At 50.8% G+C, this 18,079-nt stretch overlaps 1 protein-coding gene across 1 annotated transcript in view; it reads right to left on the bottom strand.

Moving 5' to 3' along the window:
• Positions 1-6,198: 6,198 nt before the first annotated feature.
• The window catches only part of PAPPA2 (pappalysin 2), a 116,376-nt gene continuing 104,495 nt past the window's right edge, over positions 6,199-18,079 (bottom strand). Inside the window, exons 22-23 of the mRNA XM_067300418.1 lie at positions 8,056-8,154; positions 6,199-6,273 (exon numbers count right to left, since the gene is read on the bottom strand). Of these exons, the coding sequence (XP_067156519.1) occupies positions 6,199-6,273; positions 8,056-8,154 (174 nt within the window). The remainder of the gene's footprint in view (positions 6,274-8,055; positions 8,155-18,079) is intronic.

The following is an 18,079-nucleotide window of genomic DNA, read 5'->3' as shown; positions in this document are numbered from 1 at the left end:
ACGGGGAAGGGCTTTCTGCAGTGTTTGCCTGAGTTGCTGAACCAGGCTGACAAAGAGCGGAAGGAGCCTGGAAGAGCCCTTCAGTGCAATTTCCACGAGGAGAAACACCTCCACGTCCAAACCTGCCTGTCTTCTCATTTTGCTTGCCATGTCTGTTGGCCATCATATTGCCTCTGCCAAGCGAGCCAGCCCTTCTCTCAGGCCCAGATCTCCAAAGGGAAGATCCACTCATCCTTCCTGTAGCCACCTCAAGGGCCCTAGAGAAGAGGTAGAGACACAGCCCAGGGCTCTGATTCAGCATATACCTTGCTCCCACTGATGTCCCCATGGTTGAAAGTGCTGCTCTAATGTGTGTGTGAATGTGTGTTTGAAGGACTGTCATTAGCAAGCAATCCTTATTCATCCTTTGTCTAAAAATGGATACTAGTAGGGATTCCTCTAGTTTAGACAGTGCATAAATGACGTGCCACGGTTTAGGCCTTCACACAAGACACGTGTGTCTCCACAGTCCCAGTAGCTGCCCCATTTTTTATGACTGGCTGTGCGGACAAGCATTGTAATTGCTGACAGAACTTTTCAAATCCAATTGGTTGATTTTGTTTATTAAAAGAGCCACCGCCCTGCTCAACTCCATGTACCCCTTGTCTTGGAGACAGAGGAGTCTGCCTCTCTTGAGGCTGGTTGTTCAGTGGAAGTGAGAAGGGCTCGGAAGGGGTCCCATGGAAAACAGCTTCGCACTTGGCTGTTGCCATAGCCAGCTGCCCTGTTTGTTTGTTTTAAATGCAAAACCTATGGTTTGGGTCTTGGTTGCCTGGCAGTCCCTCTCCCACTCCTGAGGCTACGGAGCCTCACCATATGCGGTCCTCCACGGGAGCAAATCTGGCCCTGGCAAAAAAGCATTGTTTTAGGAGCTGTGCCCCAGAGAGGATGGACATCAGGTGTCACCAGGATCTGCTGTTGCTTCTCAGGGGAGCGTCCATGCAAAGAGAAGTGAAGGAGGGGACAGTGCGGACCAAACAGAGGAACATCAAAGTAAGAAATGCCTGGAAGAAGTGGGACTTAAAGACAGAATGGGGAGTGTGGGGAAATCAAAGATGAAAAGGAGGGAAACTCAGGATGAGTTGACTATTCCTAGCAGAAACAAACCCCTTCTTGGCTTTGGGCTTCTCCATCCCAGCCCATGGCGTGCCGCGAAGGGCAGCGCCACGTGTGGGGTGCCTCGGCAGCACCTCTGCCTGCAGCCGGGCTCGTGGGCAGCCCTGCGGGTGCCCCGCACCACCGAAATCCAGGGAGCCGGGCGCTGGGGCTCGCAGAGGCCCCGCGCGCTTCCAGCAGTAACATAAAACCAAGGCACCTCAGCTTGTTTCAATCAGGGCTGCGTGCATATGCCTCCGATTGCCGGTGATGGGAGGGCCCCAGCATACCCGTGGCCACGGGGGACTTTTTCCTTCCCTTTTCCCAGCGCACCGCCCCGCTCCTGCGCCCCGGCCGTTCATTTGGATGAAGGCCCTCGACTCACTTGCGTCAACCCCGTGGGAGGAAATTTTATTGCTTTCTGTAGCATTCGCCCCGGGGCTGGGGCCCGGGGCGGACGGGCGCTTAGGGAGGTGCGGGGCTTTCCGAGTGCCCGGGCACCGGCCCGTCGAGCAGCCCGCCTGCCTGGGACCTGCTGCTGCGGCCTCTGCCGCGGGGCCCCGGCCGCCCCTCGGCTCCCTTGGCCCACTGCAGTCGCTGCTGTTTTTCAGTCCTTTCCGATCTTTCCGCTTGCTCAGCCGTGACTCACCTTCTCCACCATTTGGGAAGGAGGAGTGTGGCAAAGGAAAGATAAATAGCTTCTAGCACAGCTTTGGCCTTTTAAAACACCGCCAGCGAGCTGTGAAACAGCAAAGGGCCTCCTCGAGAGACCACCTCGTACCGGCGCAGGTAAGAGCTGGTTGAACTGGCTCCCGCGGGGTCTGGAGAAGGGGCCGGGCGCTGCTGGCCGGCTGCGGCGTTTGCCCCTGAGCCGTCGTCCGGAGCACCCTTAGCCTGACAAAGGGAGAGGCTTGAAATGGCCCCAAAACTGGTCCATTTGAAATGCCGTGTGGATTTCTTTAGCTGCCATTCTTGGTTGCTTGTTTTTGGAAACCAAAGTGACTTTTTTTTTTTTTTTGTCAGGGCCATTTTATTTGCTGGGGCTAAACTGTCTTAAAAAAGAAAGAAAAGAAAACATAGGCTGGAAACTGGAAAACCCCAGTGATGGAAAACACAGCAGTCGGAAGTGAGGAGAAACCCTGTAAGCCCTTCTCCCCAAGTTCCTATGAGAAGTATAGTTTCATCGTGGTAAAAACCCTGCGGGCCCCTGCGGCAGTGACTCCCGGGCAGGTTAGCCCAGGTTTAGACGTGCCTACAGCCACTGCCAGCCCGGACGGCTCTTCCCCCCTCCAAAGCAGAAGGTGGTAGGACTTTCAAACCCGGCCTGGCCGTGCATGCAGGAGAGATAGAGACCAGGACAGATATGCCACTAAAACTGTTTTAGCTCAGGCCATTGGGATGCTCTTTGAGGTTTCCCAGTCTGTTATGTACAAAGTTCATTTGGTTGTTGTTCAAAAGAGAGAGAAAAAAAAAAAAGCAAACACACCGAGACACTCTACCTAGCTGTGCAAGTGAGGCGGGGAAGGGAGGCACTGCCTCTGGCTGGCATGCACGTGGCAGCTAGGAAATCCCTTTCGATATAAGGGGGAGAGGAACGAGCTGCGTTTTTCATTCTTTTATGATGGGTTAATTTCAAAAAGAGATCAGAAACAGGTCATTTTGTGGCATAAGCCGTGAAAGACCATTTAATTGGAAAAGGCTGTGATGGTCACCTTTCAGCATCGCCGGCTCACTGGCACTAACCTGTCTGGACAACCTGGGATGGAAACGCTGGTGGCCCAGAGCCTGTCTGTCGACGTGTACTCACTGCGGGGGGGCACAGCCAAAGCAGCCGGGGTGGCGGGCTTGAACATGGTGGGAATTGGCCACCCCACCTCCCCCCGCAAAAGAAAACCACAGCCAAAGGGAGCTCTTCCACCGGGTTGGGATGACGGCTGGGAAAGCCCACAGTCTGGGGCAGAGGAGGGCATGTGGGACTGCTGGTCCCAGGAGCCACCGAACCTCCTCCCTCCCCCCCCACTCTGGGCACCCTTCTGCTGCAGCAGCCATGCAATGAGGCAGAAGAGGTGGAGGATGAGAAGATTATTTATTTTTCATAGATTTTTATAAAAAATAATTATCAAATACAAAAAATAAAAATAGCAGCAGCCTCCGTTGTGAATAAAACCCTAAAGGGGACAAAAACCGCTCAGTGTCGCTATAGAAGAACAATATTTCGGTACGTAGAAGCTATCTGTTCACGAGAAGCACAAATCTCTTATCAGCCTAGCCAACACCTAAGCCCTCCCCAGGCCCACCAGGCCCCTCACCTGGCTCGCGGCGCAGGGCCAGACCGCACACGGCCCCTTCCCTGCACCGGTGCCAGCGGTGCATGAGGCCATGCACCCTACCAGTGATAAGGGACTTTTGGGCCAGTCACTACTGAGACGAGGCTTTTCATACTAAAGGGGTGAAAATTTGGCATCTAAATACTTAGGCTCCCACGTTAATAGCCTGCCTTATCCTCCAGCACCCAGCCTATGCTGAAGTCAGGCAGGGAAAGGTTTGACATGGCAAGATGCAGGTACTTGAAATTCTCTGGTCTCCCTCTGAGTGTCACCCTCATTCCACATATCCACCACGGCCACCACTTCCCTCATTTCTGCTTGCCACCCCCCCCCCCCCCCGCCCTGTTCTCCCAGGGCTCGGAGGGGCTGGCAGCACACCCGACAGCCCCGGCACCTTCGCAGGGCTTAGCCACAACCAGTGGTTTCGGCTGCGGGGTGGTGTGCCTCTTCGCTCCCACCCCAGTTATGTCTGGATTGGCTCAGCCCAGCAAATGCACCAGCAGGAATGAGCTTTCGGGTGAGCTCTGCTCCCTGCAGGGAGGTGACCCACCAAGGAGCCATGGGCACTCTCAGGATCGGAAAAGGGCTCGGAGAAGGATGAAGCATCTCATTTCTGGGCACCGGGTGGGATGTCTAGATGCCTCTGTTTCTATTCCTATCCTCCAGCCAAACATACCTTTTGGAGATGCCTGACAAAAATCAGGGCAGGCCAGCAAAAGCCAAAGGATGGGATGGCTGCCTTGAAAATCCCCAGTCTCTCCACACCGTGTCACCCTCTCTCCATCGCTCCTGTGCCGGCCAAACCCTGGCCCTGGCCTCAGCCCCAGTGCAGGCGTGCAGGCCTTGCCTGCGTGGGGCACAGCCGGGTAGGCTCAGCCTCGGCCCCAGCCTGGAGGGCTGCAGAGCATCCCGGGCCCAGCTGGGTTTTCCCGGTCTGACTCTGTTGCCCCTTCTCCTCTCTCTTCTCTCTAGCCCTTTTCCCTGCCTCTTTATCCTCTTCTCATTTCTCATGTCTGGCCGCAGAGTTGTTCCCAGCACCCAGCTATGAGAAATTTGAAGGGGGACACAGCAAGACCCCAGCACAGCCAAAAGCCAGGTGCCTTCTCTACCCTCTGCCTCTACAGGCCTGCATCCAGACCGCCAAGCTGAACGCCTGAGAATCAGCTTTGGGTCCCAAAGTTTCTATCTGGGCTTCTTCGTGGCTAGAAATTAATTAGGAGATTTTCACCTGGTACCTATGGAAGGAAGATGCTCATGATACTCTGCGATTGTAAGCCCAGCAGTGTGGACTCAGCAACAGAGATAATAAGGAGAAGCTCAGGGGAAAAAGATGATGCTCAGAGTCTCCTGACAGGTCCTCTGCGCCCCATCTCTCCCTGTGCTCTGGGTCTCATCTCCTCACAGAGCTGCTGGCAACGCTGCTGAAGCTCATGTTTGGAAAGGAGATGTGGGAAAAAAAAAAGCAGCTCTTTAGCTTCATTCGTTTCAGAGCATCACACAGTTATCCTACGTTGCCCTCTATATCTCCTATCTAGTTGGGTCGTCACCAGCTGAAGCAAAAGGGGGAGCAAGGCAGAGTGGGAACGTGGAGCATCTTTGCTACTATCTGCCACGCCGCAATCCTCATGGACTTGTCACCCTTCCTGGAGTTATCATCTCAAATAGTGGGCCGAGTCTGTCAAGTCCTTCAGCAAAGTGATGTTCACCTAAGCTGCAGCAGTTGCTGGAATGAATCAGGGTACAGTAGTATTTCTTTTCAGGTACAGCTGTACCTCAGAATCCTGTCTCAGGACCCAAACCAGAGAAAGGCAAAGCACCTGCAAATCCCAACAGCAAAATTTGGCATTTGTAGCTGCTGAGAGCTTCTCAAGGTCCCAGCCTGCATGCTGTGTGCCCGGGGAGCTGTCTCCTCTCGTAGTCCAGTCGTTTGGCTTCTCTCTCTGTCCTCTTTCCAGCTCCCTCTTAGCAAATGAGGGGAAATTCCCTACTCATCCCGCCCCTACCTGCACTTTTCCCAATGGTTTGTACTTCACAGCAGCATGGGTGTGTGACAAAGGATATCCTTTCTCAGCTTCATAAAGAGCAAAGAAAATATAATATATATTTTTATATATATATTATATATATATGTATATATATATATATATAAAAAAAATTAAGTTTAAATATTTGCAGAGAGATCACAACTACCTCGACCTTGCTAAAAGCAGCCTATACAGTAGAGGGGGGGTGAATAGTGACAAAATTCAGAGCAAAGACAGACGCTCAGAATTGGCAACCCATCAATACAGTAACAGAACCAAGTGTCCGTGGCAGCTTCTCAGCTGTTGGCTTGGAGCCCAGCCCAGCGTGCGGCCAAGGCAGCGGCCAGACTCCTCGGTGAGCCCACTCGCGTGCACGGCAGGCCCCAGTTGCCGGGTTTGGTTTGGGAGGGAGCCCGAGGGGAAGGGTGCAGTGATGAGAGGGGACCACGGCAGTGCAGTGAATGCATCTGTCTTCTGCTCACCGGCTTCTTGGTGGCCTCGCCCCATCCCCGCCGTGCCCATCACTCCTCTCACATGCGGTGCCGCAGGACGCTGGGCACGTCCTTGGCGTTGCCATCTTCCCAACTGTCCAGCTCTTCCTCTTATGTCTCCTGACCCCCCTCGTGCGTCCTGCCACCCTCCCAGTGGCCCCTGTTGTTGCCCCTTTTCTCCTCTGGTGCTCGCCTCACCGAGAGAGGCCATTTGTGGTGCCGCTACTGGTTCTCCTCGGCTGCTGGGTCACGACAGGTGCATTCGTCCTGGTCACAGTCAGCAGCGAACGGGATCACCTGGAGGCACCGAAAGGGAAAAGTCAGCCTGGACCAAGCCTCTACCTTGAGCCCCCTGGCCCCCTGGGACCCCTCACCTCAGCAAACCCTCTCCACCCCTGTACAGACAGACCAACACTCTCAGTAAGGTCTGGATGTTGTTGATGCTGTAGAGACCACCAGATTCCACTCTCAATGAGAAACAAGCTCTGCTCCAGGGTGCCCCTGGTGCTAACTGTGACCCACAGCTGGGTTTTGTTCTTTGAATTTTCCTTTCTGGTAACTTGTGTTGCAAATTTTGTAATAAAGGGTCAACCTGAGGGCTTGTGCCCCAAATATCAAATCCTTGGGAGAAATCTCCCATGGTGGTTATGGGCTTTTGGAATGGAGCTAGCAGTGGTGAGGTACCTCTAGATTTCAGGTCTACTTTCATCCTTGTTAGACGGCCACCCTTCATCCATATCAGAGTCCATGGCCCCGTCCTTCAGGCTACTCTTGACTCTTCCTGGCTCAGCTGTACCACCGCTCATTGCTTTCTCTACCTCAACTGTATGTGGTCAAGCAACCTTATGTTACCTGTGCCTTAACTGGTGGCAGCAGAACACAGTGGGAAGGTACCAGCAAAGCATCTAGCTCATGGTTGACCATTGCCTAGCAGTGGGCCATAGGAGCTGAGGAAACAATTTCTACTAGAGGCTTTTATGCAAACCAGGATAAGAGCCAAGAGTTTTTCTTACTGTAGAAGCACATTACATTTTTCACAGCCTGAGCCAGTGAGAGGCTGGAGCAGGTTGTTTTGTATTTGAAACCCATATTCCTATGTCTGCCTTAACAGCAAAGCGACGGAGGATTACATGGCTGGACAGCTAGGACCTGTGGGGGATGTGGGCTGAGGTGGGGGTCTCCTGAGAGCTTTGGGACATGAATTCCTCCGCCTTCCATTACAATCCTGTCCTTTATTCTGGCTGGAGATCAAGATGTCTCAGACCTCCTGAGAGCCATGCCATGCTCCAAGATGTCATGATATCACTGGGGAGATTTCACTCATCACTTGGGTGTAAAGCCTTTTCCCTCCTATCTGAACTGGATCTTCCCAGGATTTTATTTTTCCTTTCTGTGTGTGTATGTGTGTGATGAAAGGAAAAATGATTCAAGCTCCACAACAAAGACAAGAAGATCCAAATTCACATATTTTTGCAGTGAGAAATTATCTCATGCCCTATGGTTTGTTTTGCTCTTGGATACATTTAGGAAGAATGGGCTGTGAGTGCTGGATGGCAAGTTAGGTGGGAGGGGAGGTTGCGATGGGAGACAAAGAAGGGTCTGTGCATCTCTAACTCAAAGTTGCTACCTCTACATTATTCCTCCCTCCTTCCCTCCTGGGAGACTTGGGAAGGAAAGACAGTCCAGACTGGTCTTGTGGATGCCAACAAAAAAATCAAGTCCCCTGAGATTGTGCAGTTATGCAACAAGGTGCCTTCTGACTCATCACAACTAGCACTAAATCCTACAGAAGTAATTTCGTAGGGACTTGCGTTTTAAATGAGAAGGAATCCCATGAGCCTGAGTGGGAGCCTGGTTGAGCTTTGAGTTCCGTTGGCCCAGGTCCAAACCCTGCTGTAATCAATAGAACAACATCTATCAGCTTCAGCTGGCTTTGATTTAAAATCATGGATTTGTGCTCTACTCATGGGAGAATTGTCTTGTAGGCCTGGTTTCATGGTCAGCAAAGCCAGAGAGCATGGCAAATTGTGAATGCTTAATCCTAAATCTTGGCCTATGCCACAGAAGGTGCTCACTTACCTTCCTGGAGGACAGTGTGGAGGAGCAGCAGTCACCCCCGTCATACTGGCAGTATGCCCGATTGTTGATGGTGTCACACCAGCCATCTGCTTGGAAAGGCTACAGGCAGAGAAATGAGTTGTTGCTGAAAGGGTTATTCCAAAGTGGAAGGTTCATCCCAACAGCAGAGATCCCAGATCCGCAGCAAGCCCCTCAGACACCACTATAAAGGGCAGGGCCCAGTTCCACAATACACAACCACCTCTTCAAAGCCAAAGCAACACCAGAAAACTGGTATCCCACTTGGTGTGTATGGAGGACTTGGTGCTAAGAGGACAGCAGCTGTAGTGCAAGAATCAGCTTTCTTTACCCAAGGGAATTGCATCAGGAAGTGAGAAATCCATGTCGTTAGAGAGGGCCCCACACTGAATGCCAGAAGTTCAAGTCCCTGTCCCACTCGGCTCTTCTCCTTGGAGTCCAGTGCCACTCAACTGGGAGTGAATTCCCCACCTCCTCTGCACAGCACAGCTTGCACTGCTACCTCATTACACCACTCACATGCAACTCCACTGTAATCCAGCTCTCTCTGCGAGTGCAGCCAGGGTTGGGCTCTGTAAGAAGCTGACCCAGCTCTTCCCTGCAATACTCCTTCTTCTTAAGAGCTTGACTCTGAAGTTGAGCTTTGTGATGCAGCTTGGGCAGCTAAGTATAGAGAGACTGATATGAGGATCAACAGATGATCCTGTTAGAGGATCAACAGATGATCCTGTTAGAGGATCAATATCAGAGCACCCTTAGACTCCTCTTTCTCCCTTGGATTACGAGAAAGGTTCAGCAAGGTCAGGCAGCCTCCCAGAAATACTGGTGTCTAAGCTGAGCCAAATATTGGCAAGTGCTGGTTGCAGGGACTAAGCTTTTCCTGGAATGCTCTTGATCTGGCCCAGGTCCTGAGCATGCAGGAAGGGGGACATGTCCCCAGATTCCTCTAGACTCTCCACTAGAGAATCTATGCTGCGTTACAACACTCGACTCTGCCAAACCTTGCCAGATTGGACTACAAGACTGCTTTTTCTAGGCCAGCTGAGGAGGGCCACTAAAGAAGGAATCTTTATTAAGCGCTAGCTCCCCACAGGCAAAATCCAATTCTGAATTGAATAGAGAGGACACCTGCCTACTGATAACCAGAGATACTGGCAACTTGGCCACTTTCCATCTTCATTGATGGCCACCTTCCTCTTCATTTCTCCTCTTCATGGCCTGGATCCCACCCTCTATAAAGATGGTGTAAGGAAGTTCTATGGTTGAGTGCCCTTCCTAGAGCTAAGCAGCAAACAATTCAGTGGGACAAATGCCTGTGGTCATTCCCTAGGACTTGCAAATGCATTCATTATGCTTCATTATATATTAAATATTCATTATTATTATTATATATTCATTATATATTGTAAATGCTGTTAATGCTCATGTTCTGGGAACATCTGTAACTCAGAGCAGACATCCCCAAAGTATGCAGATAATCCAGGAGCACAAATTCCCACCAAAGTCAACAGCACTGCTGCTCCTAAATTGCATGGCCACTTCAGAAAAGCCCACTTGCCCTATAGTAGGGGATTTTGCATTATCAGAATAATGCCAATGTTGTGTATGCTTTGTGAGTGTGAATGGTGCATCTTCTTGGTGTGGCAAAGTCCAGTACCCTTTGCTGCTCTGCTGTGAATCACTGTTGGGTCTACCTGAACCAGTAGGAATTTGCAGAGCTCAGCTTGCCTTGGTGCAGCTCAAATAAATGGCCCATCATTAACAACCTTTCTTTACTTTCAGCTCTAACATGGAAACAGAAAGCTATTCCAGCAGAATAGCTTTCTGACCAGAAATGTTAAATGGCACAAACAGCCATTCAGAAATCTGTTTTATTGTTGTTTAGTTACATAAGTCATCTGATCAGAGAAGAGAAACAACTAGGGTTGAGAAGCAGCCAACTAGGGCTGAGAAACAATGCTGTGTGACTGGTGTAACTAAATAACTTGCATGTGAAGCATTTGCAATGAACTGTCAGGAACAATCTGCAACTGAGGTTTATTTATCATAGATACACATCAGCACCGCCAAGTAACAAATAAATGTGCTAACAGAACGGAGAGGCCATTCATTAACTGAGTGATTAGTAATGAAATGCTTCTCTAGCTCTAGGCTCTGTGCTGTTAGCTGCTGACCCAGAAACAGTGGCCATACTCCAGAAGGACTGCTGTCATCAGCAAGGCTCCTGGCAGAAAGTTGGCCAACCCTTTGCTCCTGAAAGTGGCTGTTCCATTTTGCTGGATCTGGTGGCCTTCAATGACAACTGGGCTTCTCAAAATGTACCAGAACTCTGCTTTTGAAAGTCACTCACCAGTAGCACCACTAAGCCAACCAACTTCAGGCTGAGAAAGGTCATCATACCATGACAGGCCTGTATGCACTACACTGAAGCCAACATGCAAGAACAGATGATATTGCCACTTATTGCCATGAGAAAACTATGACCAAACCAGGTTACTGATGTAGCCTTTTGCCATCATGACTCATGAGGAACAGAAGCAGGCCCAATGCAAATTAACATCACTTTTGTTTCACCAAGGGCGGGAAATAAGAGCAGGGATTATGGCAAACCAATGAGTCTGTCAATGGTAGCAGTATTACAGTCACAGCTACAGTCCCTGGGCCAAATCCAAGCATCAAAGAAGAGATTGCATTTGCCTGGAAGATTTTGCATGAGAAGAAGAAAGGATGTGCCTTTTTACAGCTGGGAAACTGAGGCATAGCAAGGTTATGTAACTCACTCAAGCATCCAGAAAGAAGCAGGGTCAGGGGAAGTGATCTGACGCCCATCATTGCCATCGCCATGACACCTGCTTCCTAGGGCTCAGTGGCAGTGCAGCCAGACACCTAAGTCTTGGCCAGATGTAGGCAATGCCTAGATACCTCTGTTCATACCGCCCCACTGCTCATCTGAGCTTTCTGCTGACAGAAACTGCAGCACCTGAGCTCCCAAGGGATGTGGGATGACAGCTTAGTTTCTAGAAGGTGCACAAAGCCCTGAAGCAAAGTCCTTTACAAAGCTTATTCTGGCGACACATATGCAAATCAGGAAAACCCCAGAGAAAAGCACCTTCTGTCTAGGGTCTCTCACCTCTCACCTCGCAGAAGCTGTTAGCTCGCCCAAGCCCTCAGCAAAGCAGAGAAAGATCGGTGCCATTGCTCACATGGGGAAACTGAGGAAGAGGGGCTTAGTGACTTGCCAGAGGCTGCCCTCCGAGCTACTCCTGGAGGGAGCTGGAAGGGCTAACCCGGGCCCCAGCACTGGGGCCCTCTAGGGTCACTTTCCTCTATTTGAAGACCAGAGGATGTCAGGGTGTAATTCCCCACACTGGAGTTTCACCAAGGTGACAGGGTTAACACCCCTCTCCCAGTGAAAACTGCCAGCAGGTCCTAAATGACCGTGAGCGAGGAAGGCCTCCATTTGAGCCGCAAAGCAGCTTTGCATGCTGTCACAGCTGGCTGGGGCCACTGCAGGAGCGGGGCCGGAGCTTGCAAGTGCAGGGGGCTGACGGCAGGGGACCGGCCGGGGGCTCACCCAGCCGCTGGCGGGGAAAGCACTCTGGGTGTGATCTGCTTTTGCAGCATTCCACGTGGTGGAGTTTTTCCTTGAGCTTTGCTCCATATGTCATGACTCACTGGCAAAACAAAACCTACTTCTTCTGTAGTTTCCATATAATTATTGCAGAGGATTGCCTGTCCCGGCTACACAGGTCTGAAATGATTTCCAGATCGTGTCTTGTGTGCAAGGTGGGGGAGGACAGAGACAGGGACAGGACGGAGAACAAGAGGTTCTCGCTTTCTCTCTGCACCTATTAGGGCTAATTGCCCCCTCCCCTCGACCCGCCAGAACCCGTACCCCACCCTAAACAAATACAGGCTCCTATGGCAACGCTTGCTGGGGAAACTTAACAACTCATGCTCCAAATTACATTGGAAAAACATATGAGGGGAAAATACAAAATGACTAATTGGACTCGAGGCTCAAGAGAGCCAGATGTATGGTTTGGGGACCGATGGCTCTGCTCTGCTCTGCACAGCCGCCCGGGCTCCCCACAGCTATCTCGGCTGCCTCTCCTGAGTGGAGGTTCTACATCTACCTCCAGGGGACCGGCCCTGTTTCCAGTCCTGTTCCCTCTGGTCTCACTACCGCCATCAGCACTGCAGGGGATGGGGCGGCCCTGGCCTCAGCATGGTACAGGTCAGACTGGCTCTGCTCAAGGCGAAGGGCCTGTGACCATGGCCACCCGCTGCAGGCTTGAGCTGAGATCCTTTCTCACATCCTGTCCTCAGCCTGCTGCTGTTATTGCAACAGCGGCTCATCTCAGAAACAGCCGTGCTTCTGTGAGCTATCCAGACCCCTCACATACACCATCCACAGGCTCCTGGGCTAATCTAGAGAGCACTGCAGGCCAGCCATGACAGTGGGAGCCCCACGGCATTCGTGTATGAGTCAGGTGACATCTCTCCCTCTCTCTTCCTGTCTCTACTGGAGTCAAACACTTCAGGACCATCCCAGGTCAGCATAACCCCCTGTGAAGGAGCCCAGGCATGAAGAAGTGATGGGACTTAGGAGCACAGCAGGGCCTAGGAAGGAAGGACAGCTAAGCCGTAGCTAGCACTGCAAGCTCTTCTGCTCCTCCATGGCCCAGTGATGTGGCTCTTGCACTGCCACAGTAGCTGGTACTTTATCCTAGGAGATGGCTGCAAATCTGCTTCTTGATGAGGCAGGAGAATTTCATTACTTCATTGGGCCTGAAACAACTCAAGACTAGCAATCAGAGTTGGGCTAGCAAGGAGCTGCACTTCTCAGTAATTTTCCAAGGGAGAAAAAGTGAATCCCATTGGTTTGGCTTCTCAAGGGCCTCCAGTTGGTTTCAGTCTTTGTAAGCAGAAAGAGAAAACTAAGATGTTGGTGGATCGATATTCATTTATGAGGGTACAGGTGTGGGCTTTGACATTCATTTGGTCATACTTCTATCAATCATCTCATTTAGGTTTTCCAAGAGGCAAGGCAGAGGAGGACACTGGCTGCATGAACAGCCATTTCCAGTGCAGGGTGACATGTGAGTGTGCATGTGCAAAAGATGCACACGGCCTTTTTCCAGGCTACGTTTGAGCCACGTGATTCTAAATTAGGATCCACAGAAAGCAATGATGTCAGTGGTGGGAGAAGGGAAGTTTGCCCATGTCAGCAACTCACAGAAATACTTGACAAAGTTTTAAGATGCTGGCAGGAAAAAAAACCAAACTGTGTAGATCTGGAGAAAATGTGGAAAGGCAAATGCAGCCAGGTGAAGGCAAGTGCATGTGATCCAGGAAAACGACCAGCTGAGTTTCAATCACCAGAATATGCATCCTCCAGCATGGGGAAAAAAAAAAGGATGGATTCAAACAGCTTGTATTAAATGGGAAAAAGTGACTAAGGTAATTGCTGTAACTGCTTCACACTGAATTAGCGATATGGAGCTTCTCAGCTAGGCTGCGTGACAGCTCGGGGCTGCTGGAGCCAGCCAGCGAGCTGGGCTGTGTCAGCTAATTTCCCCGCTCTCGACGTTTGTCTTCCTTGTTTATTCAGACAGTAGCTTCACTGGGGCATGTGTTAGCACATGGAGGTACAGCATCTGGCACCGTGGGGCCTGATATTTGCGCTACCATAATAAAAATAGTAACTGTGAATCAAATGCTTGGCAATTTAAATAAGCTAAAAAAACCACATGCTTTCAAAACTGGGAATAGGCACAGACGAAAAAAGGAAAAAAAAAAAAAAAAGGGAAAATTATTGCAGGAAAAAGCGGAATCTGATAAAGGATCGTTCAAGTCCCAGGGCTGCATTGCAGCCGGCTCGGCTCGGCAAGCGGGTGCATGCTGTCTGTTTAGACTGTGCGATTTCCTGGGCAGAAGCATTTCAGAGTGTTTTGCTGCATCGTTTCACTCACAGCTTCTGGGAGATGCTGTGCAAGGAGCAGTGTTTTGTAAACGACGTTTTCCACTGTCCCTGCAGATCCCTCAAAGCCAGGGCCGAGCTTGCTGGCTCTCTCCTTGTGTGCTGGCCCCCTTCCCAAGCCTTTTACACAGTCCAACATCGTGGGGGAGCATCCCAGGCCCTAGGGTTGCCTCTTGAATTCTCTTTCTCCCAGTGTCATTGGCGAGGTGGGCAGTGTCCCAATACATTTTTCAAACCATCTTATATGTAGGTTGGTTCACTATGCAAGAACTTAAAAGGGTGTGACGGAGCAAGGGAAAGGAGGTAAGCAAGACAGACAGAGAAGATGGATTTGACGAAGGCAGTTGAGTATGAAGAATATATCACAAATGACATAAGTATCACACATATTTTGATGCTGCATCATAGACACTCAATGAACATTATTTCTTAGGAATGCAGGTTTTGTGCTAGCTGAACAGACCTGAAGGCCCAGTAGCTTGTTTTTGGCAGTGACCCATTCCAGATGCTTTGGAGGAAGGTGGAAAAAAAAAAAAACACACAACATGCACCTGGCCAATTATGTAACATTACCCCAGCAAGAGGGGAGAATTCCTTCCTCATTCCAGCTGAAAGTCTGCTTCTGGCTCCTGAGCAGGATGCAAAGCGCTTGCGATTTCAATTTGTCTATAGCTAGAGAAAGTCCAGATCCCAGTTTCAGGGGATCAAGTCCAGACTTATTAAGCAAAGCGTGTCCCCCAGCCTCTGGGAGGCTGCGCATGTCCTGGGCTTTGCAGTGGTATTCGCTTCAATGCTGATCCCGTCCAAGGAGGGCAGGTAGTTTTCCTTTATGCTGCTTCTAAGTCAGCAAGAATTTTGCTGTCCTTGTGCCTTTCCCTATAGGCATCGGTATTTTGGGCTTTGATGTTTGAGATCTCAGACGTGACTGGGCAAACCCTTTGCATGCTCAGATGACCGTGTGAGACCCTGCAGCTGATGACGTGCAGGTGTTTTTGTTCTCGTCAGCTGTAACTTTCAAAGCAACTGCAGAGGAACAGGGGAAACATCAGTTCAGCACTGGAGATGGGCAGGGACCAGTCCAGAAAAGCTGCCGCTGCTGCGCAGTCACACCCGTGCCTCTTGTATCATCAGCTTTGCCGCTATTGCTTCTGCTCTTCTCATGAGTGGTTAGTGGCGCTCAAAACTTGGGCTGAAAGATCGGTTGGAGGACATGGAAGGGGCCCTGCAGGGAGATGGTGCAGCAAGGGAGAAAGGCACGTGGCTGGGCGATAAACCTCTGCCGGGGAGACGCATCCCCTTCCTGCGTGCCGTGGTCTTCCCGACCCCACTGCATTTGCAGGGTCTTCGATGGAAGCAGAAGGATAAGAGTAAACTCTTGCTGATCCTTTCGATATGTGGCTGGAGAGGGGGGACCCACAGAGCAGCAACAGCTGCCGGTTGACAGCCAGAAACCCCTTGAGCTGGTCCAACACTAATTAACCCCTCATCCTGCCCATCCACGCCAACCCTTCTCCTCACCCACATCCAGCAAGCCCCAAAAGACAGCAGTGTTTGCTCAGCACCAGGAACAAGAAACCAGCAACAGCCAGAGCCCAGCTAGCAGGTAGCACAGCTGGAAACCGCAGACAATTGATGGCATTTGGGATGTCAGCCCAAATCAGGGCCCATTCCCAAGTCACTCTGACAGCCCTTGCACCCCATACCACAACAGCACAGGGGGCAAGGAGACCAGAGGACTTGAGGACATATACCTCGAGCAGCCCTCAGTGCTAGATACAACCACAGGTCTAAAGGATCTGAAGCTTGCGGGAGAAGCAGCATCCCGGGTGCAAAGCATGCATGTGCTGTCGCTGCGTGTCGTGGGGTGGAGCAGGCTTTGGGTGAGGGCTTCTGCAGAAGGGCAATGATGAAAGGAAGCGTGAAGAGGCTGTGATAGCCCTTTGCCAGTGGTAGGAAAAAAGGGCAGCTTCTCCCAACCACATGCCCTTCCTTCCCACCGCACCTCATTCACTAGCCAAAATATTCCAAAAAGTGCAGTTATTCTCGCACGTCCCTGGCAGGACATGAAGACTACCCAAGTCCTTGTTGAAGGTCTGATTCAGTAAAAAATCCAGTGCATCCATCACCCCAACATCCTGGCTTGGGTACCTGAAAATTCCCCCTTCCATCTTTCTGTCCCTATCCCTTCAACATCTTTCCAAACCACTGCTTCCCTTTAGAAAATTGAGCTTGTTTCAGTCCCTTCAGCTGCAGACATGGCAGGAGCTAGTTAAAGTGATGCTACAGCACAGTGTCCCCAGGACACATCCCTTTCCTTACACACACACAAACACACACACACACACACACTGGTGAGGCAGAGAGCCCGGCAATTCTTGGCTCCTCCTGCTTGCCCAGGGAAGTTGACTGGGAATGCAGACTGTGGGAGGAAACGACAATGTTCATTGTTTGGATTAAATATTTTTCTTGGCCCTCTCTCTGTTGCAGTGTGTCTTTTATTTTATTATTTCCACCGCCACCCCCAACACCCCAAGCACATTCACTTTCCCTCTCTCCTTCCTGAGGCTCTCCGGCACGCAAAGAGGAAATCAGCTCTGAAAAACACAGAGAGGGGCAGAGAGGGAACAGTGCTGGCTTCTGGTCAAAAAGCTCTCTGGGATGCCTCAGTGCCCTGAGCAGCAAGCGAACGCTACCTGGCCCGTTGCACTGAGGGAGGCCGGGTGAGCACAGCTTGAGGGAAGAGAGCTTTAGAAATTTGGCAAGAGGCACCTGGGACCAAGTGGCCTGAAGAAGAGGAAACAAAAATAAATTCTTACAGGCCCAGTACTTCATACATTATTTCTGTGTCTTCCAGCTTCTGCCCCCTGAGCTGCTCCCGTGTGGCTTGTTAAACTACAGTGGATGACCATTGGAGGCGCATGTCCCTGGAATGACTTGCTTGGAGAAATCATTGACTTGCACCATCACTTCAGACATGGCCAGAAAGCAAAATGGAGAAATGCTGGTTGTTTCTGAGTTTGCTGGTGTCCCTGGGCTACTCACTTATCGGTTCACTATGCAGAGTTCCTTCATCATGTTTTCTCAGTTCTTCAGGAATGTCTGCTCCAGCTCCAGCATCCTTCTCCCCACTCCTCACTTAAAAAAAAAAAAGGCTTCTTGCTTGAGAAAGAATACTCCATGTTCACATATCAGCCCCAGCTTTCAGTGGCTCTGGTACAATGAAGCCAAATTGTGCTTTTACCCCAGGCCAAGGTGGACTTGATCACTTGGTGTCAGAAACCAAAGCTGTACAGGAGAGACACCAACAAACACACATTTCAGGGATCTTCAGCCTCATACCATCAGAAATGGCTGCTGTTGACCAAGTCTGCCAGGGCCATTCACAGGGACAGGAGAAGGTGTGTGGCCTGCACCCACTGAGCAACAATTAGTCTCTTTTGAAGGAAGAGGCGACAGGCTGGAAGGAGGCATCCTGTGGTCTGGTTTTAGCCCCTGCGCCATCGCTTGGACTCTGCTGCCCAAGGTAAATAAGTAAAGGCCCAGTTCCCAGCAGTGGTACTAACTGCAGTGTTGGTAGTTTGGAGGAGTTGCAGCTCCAGGTGGTCTTCAGGACAAAGAGGCTCCCCTGGACATGGGCTTCCTGCACACACCTGGGTCTTGGTTGAATCAGTCTGGATTGAGTTTGGACAGGAATGGAGTCTGGAGTGGGATGAGAGCACAGTGGTTCGATCGCTGCTTGGTCTCCTGTTGGAATGCTGCTGTAGATGACCATACTGGGAGAGCAGGTCCTTGCCTTCATGGTGTTTGAAAACACTCCTGTGTCCCAGGCCAGGATTTGGTTTGGACACACTTCTGCTGCAGAAGTTAGTATGTAGCACCTCAGGCTACCAAATGGAGATGCACTACTTCTGCCCTGACAGTTTCTCTGTCTCGCTCCTCAGACACACTGTCTTTCAGCAGACAGCAATCCAAAAAGGGCATTACCACAGCCTACAGGAACAAGACTGAAGAAAGAGATGGAAA

Source organism: Apteryx mantelli, chromosome 8 (assembly GCF_036417845.1).
Source record: "Apteryx mantelli isolate bAptMan1 chromosome 8, bAptMan1.hap1, whole genome shotgun sequence".
NCBI lineage: Eukaryota > Metazoa > Chordata > Aves > Apterygiformes > Apterygidae > Apteryx > Apteryx mantelli.
This window is presented reverse-complemented; position numbering and strand designations above follow the sequence as displayed.